We start from the raw sequence: 13,546 nt of genomic DNA on the forward strand, positions 1-13,546 counted from the left end.
CTTTCATGCAGTGTTTTCTAGTACACCTGAAAAGCAAAGGTGGAGCAACTCATATTTTGTCTTTTACATTTGCCGACCACGCATGTATATATACATCGGCAGAATGGCATGGCTGGGTAAATGGGCGTACAGGTACATCCCTTTGAATTTGCTGCCGTGTGGCCACGTGCGCACCAGATTGCCCCCCCCTCCCTCCGGCGATAAAAATGATCTTGTGGCAAATCTGCCACAGAGACCATTTTTATCTTAAATCCAACCACCTGCTGAAAAGGAGAATACCGGGGTTATGGCAGCTAGCTGCTGTCATAACAACAATATCGTCCTTCAAAGTACCGACATAAAACGACGGTGGGCGGTCCGGATGTGGTTAATGGCTTCAGTAATCTAAAATCTCATGGTTGCAAAGGTTACCACATTTTGTGCATTAATTCCAATGATGATTTTATGTATAAAAAAATCAACATGAACATGACTTTAGTAACCTAGGAAGTATTGCATTTAAAGTGCTACAAAACCCACAACAGTAAAATCAGTCAGTATATGCAGTAAATCACGCTTGGTATACTCACTGTGGAACCTAAGTGGTTAATCCTCTGGATTGTGTAAAAAAGGCTGTTCGATAATGACCTCCTCTGATCATCTGCTTCTTTCACTGACTCCAATAAACATCCTAAAATTTACAGAGCCAGGGGAAAGGCTGCACATGCTCAGTTTGGTATTTATTGCTAGAGAGTTTTTATTTTTTTTGGAGAGTGCAAGTGATCACAGGGCCAATTAGCACTGTCCAAACAGCGAGTCAGGGGTCTTGCATTCTCATAGGATAATCATGAGAAAAAGAAAACTCCTCCTACAATCTTTAACCAGGCACTCATAGAAGTCACAAGACTGCTGATGAAAAAAGGTATTTAGCAGTTTATATTTACTAAAATAATTGCATTTCCATGTTCTGTGTAATGTGTACTGTGGGACACCAGATTTAATGAATGCAGGGTCCTGGGTTTAGTAACACTTTAAGTGCAAATTTTTCAAGAAAACCTATACAGAAATAAATATCGGGTCTGTGACTGCTAACTTGCTATCGGATAACTATTACAGCCAACAGACACTAAGCATTTTTAGAAAGTCTTCATATTTTTATCAATACAGGATTTCTAGTAACCAAGAGCAACTAACCCAATTCTAATGTGTTGCAATCATGCCAATACAGGCATGCCACACTTTTAAGTACACAATGGGGTGTATTTACTAAATCTGGAAAGTGCAAAATCAGGCTTACTTCTGCATAGCATGTGTGCCTAACCAGCATATGTGTTTACTATGTGTGCTGCTTTTACTATGGAAAAAGATGGATTCTAGTCCCTGCTTTTCAGGAACACAGAATCCATTCTTTCCCTCTGTCAGAACAGCGATTTACACAGGCAGATCATTGTTCTATGTCGTTTACCAATAATTGGCAGCACTGGTGGTGCATGCATGCCCCCTGCAGGTGGAGGTGTGTGATCACGTATACACATGACCCGGTGCAGAGCTGCCACCCTTGTAGCAGTAAAACTGCTGTAGGGCGGTCAGCAAATGGGTAAACAAGCAGGATGTTTGGACAATCTGTGTTGGTAATGTTTTTTTCAATAAGGATATGGCATCTATAGTATGTAGTTCATATACAAAACAGAATGTCAGCAGTGGTAAACAAAAGCTCCACAGCAAAGTATCCTTGAAAATTATCTCAACATATTGAATTATATATATATATATATATATATATATATATATATATATATATATATATATATATATATATATATATATATATATATATATATATATATATATATATATATATATATATATATATATATATATATATATATATATATATATAAAATGTAGCTATAGAGATGATGCTTACTTCATTCAAACCAAATTGGTACTTGAGTTAATCTGAAAACACTTCATTGCATTTCTCTCTCATTTCATATTCTATATAGGCTAAAATGCTGATATGATTCTTCACTACATATAGAACCAATTGTTTTGAATGGATTACACTATTTTCTATTTACTTTATAGGGACAGTTCTGTTCAGCTGTGCCTTGTGTTCCACTAAGTATGTCTTATGTATGTTTTACTAAATGACAGACCTTGTAAACTAATTTGTGTTCTACACAATGCAAAGTTATATAAAGGAAGAAATAGATGGACATCTAACCAGTATAGCATCTCCAGTATTTCTGCACTAAATCCCTTTTCTTGTTTGTCAAAGAAGGTACCAGCTGGCTAATTAAGTACAGCTAATTTAAACTAATGATATAGATCCTCAGGATAATGCACTAATGACTAGTTGAGATTGCTGATGACACATAAGAGTACTCTTGGGCTGTATCAACAAGACTTTCCTATATCCCAGCTGAACAAGCCTTGCAGCTCCCCAAGAAAATATAACAGTTGTTTATCCTAGACAGGCTTTATTAAAAGTACTATGACACCTGGAGCCAGTAAATTAGTTCATTAGCTGGACAGTACTCTTTTTATCTGTCCATTGCTATATGGCTATTGATGCAGAGGAAGTTCAAATGATAAAACATTATATTTTTATGAGTGAGTTTATGTGTATATTAATTTATATTATACAGGCTTATCAATCCAACAAAACTCTACTCAAGGGTGTCCATTGATTTTTATTTACTGGAGTGGCACTGGTTCAATATTTTATGATACCTTCACTCACACAAACCCAGTTGGCGATAATGCAAATGTGGTCTAATTGACCATGTTAAGTGGTAGCCTACTGCAGTTCTGAACTTAACGTGGTTCCCAAAATCATTAACCACTTGAGATCCGCGCTATAGCCGAATGACGGCTACAGCGCGGATCTCCTTTTCCGGGACTACGTCTATTGACGTAGTCCCGTGCACGAGCGTCCTGCGCACCCCCTGAGGGGCGCGCGCGGCGCGCTCTGTGATCGGCGAGTCTACGAGACTCACCTGATCACCGATCCGTGCAAGGGGTCGCTCCCGACCCCTTATCACGTGATCAGCTGTCAGCCAATGACAGGTGATCATGTGATATAATGGAGCCGGTAATCGGCTATTATTCCTGTCAGCGCGAGGAGAAAAAAAAAAGCCGATCACCGGGGGCCATGATGGGGACATCAGTCCCAATCACGGCCAGCCCTGCCAGTGCCCATCTGCCCCCTGCCAGTGCCCACCTGTCCCCTGCTTTGCCTGCCTAAATAAAAAATGTGTCCCCCCTGTCAGTGCCACCCAGCAGTGCCCACAGTGCCACCCAGCAGTGCCACCCAGCAGTGCCCACAGTGCCACCCAGCAGTGCCCACAGTCTGCCTCAACAAAGGTGCTGCACCCCAGTGCCACATATCCGTGCCCAGCAGTGCCGCCCATCAGTGCCCATCAGTGCCCAGCAGTGCCACCCATCAGTGCCCAGCAGTGCCACCTATCAGAGCCACCTATCAGTGCCACCTATCAGTGCCCATCAGTCCCATCTATCAGTGGTACCTATCAGTGCCCCTTAGTGCCACCCATCCGTGCCACCCATCTGTGCCACCCATCCGTGCCATCTTATCTGTGCCCGTCTTTGCCCATCAGTGCCGCCTTATCTGTGCCCATGGGTGCCGCCTTATCTGTGCCTATTAGTGCCGCCTTAACTATGCCTATCAGTGCCCACCAGTGCAGCCTATCAGTGCCCACCAATGCAGCCTATCAGTGCCCACCAGTGCAGCCTATCAGTGCCCACCAGTGCAGCCTATCAGTGCCGCCTCATCAGCACACTTCAATGAAGGAGAAAAATGACCTGTTTGCAAAATTTTATAACAAACTATTAAACATGATTTTTTTTTTGCATCTTTTTTTGTTTGTTTAGCAAAAAATAAAACTCCGAGTTGTGATTAAATACCACCAAAAGAAAGCTCTATTTGTGGGAAAAAAATGATAAAAATTTCATTTGGGTACAGTGTTGTATGCCCACGCAATTGTTATTCAAAGTGCATCAGCGCTGAAAGCTAAAAATTGGTCTGGGACTGAGGGGGGTTTAAGTGCCCAGTAAGCAAGTGGTTAAATAACATATATACATAATAAATGTCCGAAAATCATGGTGGTTCTTTTGCCAGTATATATATATATATATATATATATATATATATATATATATATATATATATATATATATATATATATATATATATATATATATATATATATATATATATATCTTCGCAGTTCATCTATTTAATTTACTGTTTTAACATATTTATAATTTATCATTTATAATTATACACCATTATTCCACTAGTTTGCAATAGCTTCTTTAATTATTTGTCTATAGTTTTATTCCATTTGTTCCTATGAGTTTAATATTATTTGTTTCTATTCCCCTCCATTTTACTTGCCAACACTGATTTTCAAATATTTATCAATCAATTTATATTATTGATCATTGGCTTGTATGGGTATTATAGATTTTTACAAAAAAAAAATTGTTATAAATTTGTGCATATATCAATTGACATCGTTGATTTATCTTAATTTTATTTTTAATTGCATTTTTAGATTTTTAGATTTAGATTCTAGACTTTTTGGGGCTGAAATGCTCTTAATACTTCTCCAAAATGTGCATAAACTGTATGCCTATTAAAGTGTTTGTTGAAACGTCTCCTCTTAGAGGCGCCTCTCTCCTTGTTGTAAATATGTGCTTGGACACAGCTGATCACCTGGGTAAAGAGCCGTGTCATAAGCTCTTTACCAAGATCGGGGCCAGAGATGGGCACGAGACAGAAGTGAGACTAGGTTGACACCATAAAACATCATCCCAGAACAAGAGGAGATCCCACTGCACAGCATGTATGACAGAGCTTAGAAAAGGTGGAGGAAAGCAGTGCAAGCCTTTCACTAATTAAGGATTAAAGGATGGGCTGGAAGGAGATCTTGTCTTGAAAGTAAAACTACAGTAGATAAAATCAGGTCCTTCCTTTTGTAGATATGCGGGGGGGGGGGGGGGGCATAGCTTTGTAAATCTGGAAGAGGGGGACTGGATAGAGAAATACAAATCCTTTTGAAAGGCAAAACACCCTTCATATATGTATTCCATCTGTGTATTTAGCTGTTTTCTTAGAGTTCAAATTTAAATAACGTAGCACACAATCAATTAACGGATTGCTGATTTGATTATACATGAGAGTTTAGTGATGTTTTAGTTGCACTCATAAACTTTAACTGACCAGAACCTTCAACCATGTCATGATTTGGGTACTGTTAACATTAACCAAATATGTTTCTCAGCAAAAGAAATTCTCTGTGAAATCATTTGAGTTTGTGGTTGTAACCTGTAATCTTAAGGAGTTTTCTCAATTTCTTTCACATTCTATTACTATGGTTATAAGCAAAAGGCACAATAAATCTCAAAGCGTTTATAGGCAGTTCTAAACTTTAGTCAACAAGAAAGCAGTATTTATGGGGATATAAATTTTATGGAACTGAAATGTTCCAGAACTTAGGCAAACATATTGTCAAGAGCAGTTTAATTAAACAGTTCTTCAACATAAAATAGAAATTTAAAATTGTGTCATCAAAACATCAAAAAAGGTCCTTCTCACTTAATATCTTAGCAAATAGCAAAGAATTCTAAACAGGAAAATATGGGCATGTTCTCAATGTATGATTCAAATAATTGACAGGGTCATAATAAATAAAGAATAAATTACAGAACCATTGCAATTATATATTAAACAATACTGTGAGCTGCTACAAAGCACACATATAATGAATCGTCTTTGTCAATTTTTTTATAGCATGCATTAAACCACAGTCATTAATAAGACAAATTCTTAAGCACTGAGTATCACAGAAACAATTTGCTTTTCCAAATAGAATGTCAGGCTTAAAGGCTATGTTTACCATTAGCAACATGTTACATGTTACACCCATATTTAGGGTGTAACATGTTACTATACAGCACCTTCCACACACCCATGACCCCCCCCCCATGACAGTAGGAGTAGGTTCTTCACCCCACATCCACTGTCACAATTTAAAGATAGCTCAGCTCTGCAGAGCTCCTTCCACACAGCCACATCATTCATTCACTGGAATTTGTGAATTAATGTCCCGTCTGCCACTGCAGAAGACAGCTTGTACTTCTCAATGAACTGTGAGGGTGCTTGTGAGTGCTCTTGTAGTTCATTGACCCTTCCCAGGGCTCTTAAACAGAAAGCCTATACAGAGGTACTGTCAGAAAACTGTAGGCAGTTTCTTTCCTCTGCTGGCTCCTAAGAAAAAAACGAAATGCAGATTTTTTTATCTGCAAAAATATGTGCATGTATTTTTTTTTTAAGTTGCAAAATGTTCAAAAATGTTATAGATGGTCCAAAAACGGTGGTGATGGGAAGTGAGATTTACAATTTGAATAGAATTTGTGAATAGATGGATGAAAAAACTAGGTCATTTGTAAATAAAAAAAAAAAAGATAGAAAGCTACTTAAAGCTGCTTTAAATTGTAGGGTCCATTCAGACCTATTCAATGCAATGCAGTAGATTAGGATAGGCTGATTAACATGTTGCATTCATGTGCATGGACTGCTAATGTACCAGAATATGTCTGGTATCAGACCTGCTTGACGACGTCTTAAGAAATATGCCACAGTGCGCATTAGTTCAGTACCATACTGCTTTGTGGTGTTCTGCAACATATGTGATTTGAAGTGGTATTAGTATGCCATGTAAAATGAATTGCACCCAGTACCAAGTACTATGGTATGTGCATTGAAGTAATGTACATTTTACTGTGTTACCACAATGTGGTGGTCTGATTGAGCCTTAGTACGCTAGTATTACTGTGCTAGAAAAAGCCAGACAAAATGTAAAAGTTCAAAAATCTTCAAGTTTGGGGTTTCGGGAGCCAGCGCCGAGCCGGCTCGCTTTGGGAAAGGAAAAATGTTTCTTTTCCTTTCTTGATGAGCGACAAGCATCACTGACATTGATTCCTGTCAATATCAGGCACCTGTTTTTGGTATGAATCTTAAGGGAGAAAACCGGCATGGGTTCCCCCTCCAGAGGCATACCAGGCCCTTTGGCCTGGCGGTGCCTGTGTCATTAGATTTGATTGACAGCAGTGGGAGCCAATAGCTGCGCTGCTATCAATCTAGCCAATCAGGACATGAGACACCCCCCTAGAATGGTGTGCTCATTCCCGGCGTGAGAAAAAGAGGGTTCAGGTAAATAAAATGGGGGAACTGGGAGGCTGCTGCACTGCAAGAGTTTTTACAACTCAATGCATAGAATGCATTGAGGTGAAAAACCGCAAAGGTTTACAACCCCTTTAAGTTTGCCAAATAAAGCTTTTTAGTCACCCTGGACTAACAGATCATGCTTTCCTCCTTGTCATAATTATGGTACATCAATGGAGCAACGAGGAGAAAAGCATGATCTGTTAAGTATGAGGTCACACACTGTGAGGTGAGCGCATTTCTTATGGGGGAACATTGAGGTGAATTGATACAAAATCACGTATTTTTGAGGATTTGTGAAGACTCAACAAGTTAAAACTTTTTTCTGACATTATTCATTAACTATTTAAATGCACTTAAGCACGGGATTTATATTATCATAAGAAGAAAAATACATGTATGTATTATATTATTGTATTATATTTTTGTTTATTCACATGTTATTATGATGGCACTCATATTGGCACAGGAGAATTGAGACACTAAGTTGTTGGATACATTTATCAATAGGTAGGTTGTGTTCCTTATATAAACCTCAAAAGTGTTTTTTTTTTGTTGTTATTATTATTATTTATGATAGTGGACAGGAAAAAAAAAAAATATTTAAAACGAAAAAAATAAATATCACTACAGTCTAGAATTAGCAACAAAATACATTACCTGCACAACTTTTTGTGCCTGTATATCAACAAGAATGACCCTGTTTAGTTTAGGCTGAGCCACATAGATAAACTTGTCTTTTACATTAACAGCTGATGCCCATACGCAACTTTCCGTTTCAAGTCCTTCTATCTTTGGACACACTTCATCCTACAACAAAGAACACATAGCTGTTCAACAACAAAAAAAAACTCTAATTATATACAGTAAAATTACAAATAACTGTTTTGTAAACAGACAAGCAGATACTGTACAAAAATAATAGATAAGAGTCCTAAGCTGGGATGAATCTACTGTAAACCAAACACTTTTTTAGTTTTGGGTAAAGTAAGGAAGGGTTGAAACCAGGGTCAAACTTTTTTTTGTTTGTTTCTATATTGTTACCTATGTCCTGTTGGGGGATTTTCATTCACTTACAGCTCAATAAAAGCAACAGAAAGTGATAGTAAATATCTGCAAAGTGAGGGAAATCTTGCCTTAGACTATTGTTACCAGAGGATGTATCCCTTTTGGTATGGTCTCTATTTATGTTGTGGCACTAAAAATGATGATAAAAATGGTCACAAGGACAAATTTAGGGTAGGATTCAAGTAATGGGGCATTCCAAACCCTTACCTACTGGTTTATGGTTGCCACTTTAAGTAAGAAAGTTGGGTTCCTCACTCATTATAACTGAGATATGATGAGGATCTAGGTTTTATTTACTAGTTAGGCAGTAGTAACAAAAGGTTACAGGGTATTATTCCCTGCCCCCAATACATCATTGTCCTAATGAATTACAATGATTTTACATGGACAGATAATGCATGTCTTAGTAAATTAAAGCAGGAATTTCTTTAGTTTACATTTACTAGTTCACTAAAAGACAAAAATAAATATCCAACCGGTGTAAAAAATATTCGTTAGGTCATTATACACTCCTCACTGCATGGCACAAAGAGTAAATGTACATCACATATTTAGAAGAAAATATGAACAAGAGTATATTTTTTGTCAATATTTTCAATATACAGTATATATTGCAGTTTGTAACCACTGCCCTATGCTTTAGAGCTGCATTGTGCTTTAGAAGTTTCATTTTTTAAACCTAAATTAAAAAATAGTTCACACAGGACCAACAAAGGCAATGTTTTCTTCAGGTTTTGGTTGTAATTCTACACAGGTAATTTGACAGTAAGTCAATGAAGTCCACAAGGAGCCATGGGTTTTGTAAGCACTCCCAAATGAATAAAAATGATGTACTACAATAGCGAGAAAATGGGCAATAAAACTTTAATTTGCTCGGAGAATGGAAAAGTTGACACACATTGGATGTGGCTCATTTTTTGAATCTGTAGTCCTCTATTTTTGTTTCATACCGTCACTATGGTATTATTGCAAGCATAACCTTTAACAACGTATTTTACCTTATTCTAGCTCTGCCTGTGTCATTTAATTTCAGTTACAATTTATTTCATAGCCTGTGAGCATTTTTGTTTGTGAGCAACAAAATATGTGTATGTATTTCTAGGTTATATATGATGCTTTATATGTTATAATCTGCTTTAGTGCCCAGGAAAACAAATATTTTGACAAAGAAATGATTTGACTAACATTAGGGCACAGTATAAGGGCATAACTGCAACAATTAATGTATCAATATGAATGAATAAATGAAGACATACATAATATTTTTTTTATCTGATTTTTCTGCCATAGAACAAATCAATGCAGCTGCATGGCCATTAACGGCCATTCTACTAATAAAGTACTAGTCTATTTAGGCAGACTATCACAACCAAACAAGGAAGGGTATTCTCTATTTGCTTCTGGTATATATTACCTTTACAGAGCTTATTATAAACCTACAAGCCCAGTAACTGAAGGGCTAATCTATGTGCACGCTGCACATATAAGGAAACACTAAATAAATAAAGATATACTAAAGAAGTAGTTTATACTTTAAAAAAAAAACATTTATGCTCACATCACATGCTGCTTCTGTCCACCACAGGCTCTGCAGTGAGAACTGAGCGATAAAACACCACTCTGATTGCTCAGTTCTCCCCTCTGCGGAGATCCGTAAAGCTCTCTGCTCTGCCCCACCAGTGATCACTGGAGTGTTGGGCTGTGGTGTGGGTGGGAGACACTGGCTTAGGTTCTCAACCGATCATTTAGAGGCTGAGCCAGATGTTGATCCAGGCCAAGTGATGGCTGAGTGACATTAGCTGACAGAATATTTTGCTGGCTGTCTGCTGAAAACGGTGCACAGGAGTGCAGAACAAACTGCACTCCTGTGACCTACAGGAGAAATATAGCCAAAAAAGCTTTGGCTATACTTCTATTTGAATTACTCAATCAAGTTTACAGGCATTTTGTGTTTTTTTATTTTTTATTTTTTTACAACCTGACTGATTATTTGAAATAAACACATGCAAATATAAACATTACCCATTTAGTAAATCAATTTGAAATGACAATAATTATGGTGCTCTATGCAAATTAAATATACAGTACATATACTCTCCAGTCTTTTAGACATTCTAAAAGTAGAAATGCTTATATTTTCAATATGCATTTACTGTACATAATAAAATTACCTGTGTTCCAAAAATTTTTTCTGTCATCTTAATATGTCTTTGATATTCACATTCAACAGGTTGAATAACTTTAATGCCATCATTATTGAACACATAAAACAAGTTTCCAATTCCAAGACCTTTAAAAGAAATATTTTTTTTTACATTAATCTATTTTGTTATACAATGGCATAACCATTCTGAAAAGCTGTGTAAATGTCGTTTTATTTAAGGTTTAATCAAAATAAGTATTATTTTTCAGATTTCACAGTTTAAAATTACTACATTTTCCATTTCAAATCACAAGTTAAATAATGTAGACTAAACAAGTTCATGATGAGATGTGAAATAAACATTCCAGCTTATAATGTATGGTAAAAAGAAGTTTATGTTACTCAGAATATTAAGAATAATGATTACAAAATATATAACTTAGTTCCTGTTTTAGTTTATATGATTATGGTTAAAGATATTAAAGAAGATTTAAATGAGAATTTTTAAAATGTACATGACGGCAAAACATTTTTTTAGAGAATGGTTAAGAGCCTTGTCAGGCTTGTTTTCTAATGTGTGTCCTGTCAGGAAAAATTATTACCTCTTGTTTCCGACATAAAATGTGAAGCAAGAGAAAATCTCTCCAAACTGAGGGAAAATCCTCTATTGGACAGTTGTCACTGGAACAGGTGTCCCTGTTGGAAGATTTCATTTTACCTCTTGCTCTTATGACAACTCTAACATTTTTGATTTCCCATCACCTTGACAACAGTCACCAGGATAAATAAAGATAATGAATCTCCCTGCTGGAGACACATGTGTTAACAATTCTTTACTCAACTCAAATAAAAAAAAAAAAAGATTTCATCCATATATTTATATATTCAGCAATATACTTTTTAACAGTTTATTTTTATCAATTTACAATGCAAAGTGAGCAAAAAAAATCTAAATGTTATCAATATTTGGTGTGACTACCCCTTGGCTTCAAACCAGCATAAATTCTTACACTTGTAAAACTTGTACACTTGCACAAAGTCAAATATTTATAGTCAGGTGTATGATTAACCAATTATACCAAACAAGTGCTAATGATACTCAATTTATATGTAAGTTGAAACAGTCATTAACTGAAACAGAAACAGCTGTGTAGGAGGTTTAAAACTTGGTGAAGAACAGCCAAACTCTGCTACTAAGGTGAGATTGTGGAAGACCGTTTCATGTCACAGGCCATACACAATGGAAATACTGAGCACAGCAGCAATACACAAAGTAGTTTATCTGCATCAGCAAGTTCCCTCCCAGGCAACGTTTTCAATCATGAAGGAAAATTGTTTGATTCCGCAACAGTGGAAGATTTATTAAGTACCAGCAAAAAATAATATAATTTAAATAAATGTGTGAAATCAAATTACATAAAGAATAAAAAGAATAAAGAATTGTTGCCCCTACTGATTACTCTGACCTAAGTGGGGTAGAAAGATGAGAAAAAGAAAATAGAGGTAGATGTGGCGCTGTTCATTTAAATAGCTTAAATAATTAGTGATATAATGATGTGCCTAGTACAATTAATTAATATAGCTTGTGAAAAATAAAAATAAAAATGAAAATAAAAATAAAATCTATTGTATGTAATGATATAGATGTAGAAAAATGCAGAAAAAATGCACAAAATTATAGTATAAGATGTGATACTACACACAAAATGCACAAAATTAATCCATAGAAAATGGTAAATAAATACAGTAGGTGCCGCCGATATTGTGTTTCCAGCACGATCCTGTCATGCTAGTTCCCGGCGACAGGCTTCTCTAACCAGCGCAATCCCTTCGCCTCACTAATGAAGCCTGCATGCCTTCGGGGGCATACCAGGCTCTCAGGTCCGGTAGGGATTTTAAGGGGAATCCTCTACGCTGAACAAAACGGCATGGGGGTCCCCCCAAAATCCATACCAGACCCCTATCCAAGCACGCAGCCTGGCCAGTCAGGAAAGGGGATGGGTACGAGCGCCCCCCCCTCCTGAGCTGTACCAGGCTGCGTGCCCTCAACATGGGGGGTGGGTGCTTTGGGGGATGGGGGCGCCCTGCCGCCCCCCCACCCCAAAGCACCTTGTCCCCATGTTGATGAGGACAAGGGCCTCTTCCCCACAACCCTGGCTGTTGGTTGTCGGGGTCTGCGGGCGGGGGCTTATCAGAATCTGGGAGCCCCTTTAAGAAGGGGGCACCCAGATACCGGCCCCCCACCCTATGTGAATGAGTATTGGGGTGCCATGTACCCCTACCCATTCACCTGGTGAAAAAAGTAAATAAAACACAACGCACAAGGGTTAAAAATAGTTTATTGCACAGCTCCGGTGGTCTTCTGTCTTGGGGGGTCTTCTCACCGCCGCCCGGGGGTCTTCCGACTTCGGGGGTCTTGTCCCCCTCTTCGGTTCTTCTTGCTGGGCCTCCACTTTCTTCCTTTACCTCTTTTACTAGCGGAGGCCCGGTCTTCCGTCGCCGTCGCCCCTTCTTCAGACTTCAGGGGTCTTGTCCCCCTCTTCGGTTCTTCTTGCCGGGCCACCGCTTCTTCTTCCAGCTCGTTTATTAGCGGTGGCCCGGTCGTCTTCTGCCGCCAAATTAAGTTGAAGATTTGGTCAGGAAGGTCCTCAAGTCATGGTTTGGCCTCACAGGGCCCAAAATCTCAACATCATTGAGGTTGTCTGGAATTTCAGTGCCTTGAAAAAGTATTCATACCACTTGAAGTTTTCTACATCATGCTACAACCATAAACATAAATGTATTTTATTGGGATTTTATGTGATAGACCAACACAAAGTGGCACATAATTGTGAAGTGGAAGGATAGTTTCCATCATTTATTACAAATAAATATGTGAAAAGTGTGGCCTGCATTTGTATTCAGCCCCTGAGTCAATACTTTGTAGAACCACCTTTCGGTGCAATTACAGCTGCAAGTCCTTTTGAGGATGTCTCTACCAGCTTTGCACATCTAAAGAGTACTTTGATCTAAACCATTCCATTGTAGCTCTGACTGTATGTTTAGGGTTGTTGTCCTGCTGGAAGGAGAACCTCCACTCCAGTCTCAAGTCTTTTGCAGACTCT

The 13,546-nt window shown here is 37.9% G+C and overlaps 1 protein-coding gene across 4 annotated transcripts in view; it reads right to left on the reverse strand.

The window, feature by feature from the left end:
* The window catches only part of FSTL5 (follistatin like 5), an 808,279-nt gene that overhangs the window by 37,149 nt on the left and 757,584 nt on the right, over window positions 1–13,546 (reverse strand). For all 4 annotated transcript variants that reach the window (XM_077477144.1, XM_077477141.1, XM_077477142.1 and 1 more), the window contains 2 exons: window positions 10,471–10,589; window positions 7,892–8,041 (listed from right to left, as the gene is read on the reverse strand). In XM_077477144.1, coding sequence (XP_077333270.1) covers window positions 7,892–8,041; window positions 10,471–10,589 — 269 coding nt within the window. The remainder of the gene's footprint in view (window positions 1–7,891; window positions 8,042–10,470; window positions 10,590–13,546) is intronic.

Source organism: Lithobates pipiens, unplaced genomic scaffold (genome assembly GCF_037356315.1).
Source record: "Lithobates pipiens isolate NorthernLeopardFrog02 unplaced genomic scaffold, aLitPip1_a1.2 Scaffold_13, whole genome shotgun sequence".
Classification (NCBI taxonomy): domain Eukaryota; kingdom Metazoa; phylum Chordata; class Amphibia; order Anura; family Ranidae; genus Lithobates; species Lithobates pipiens.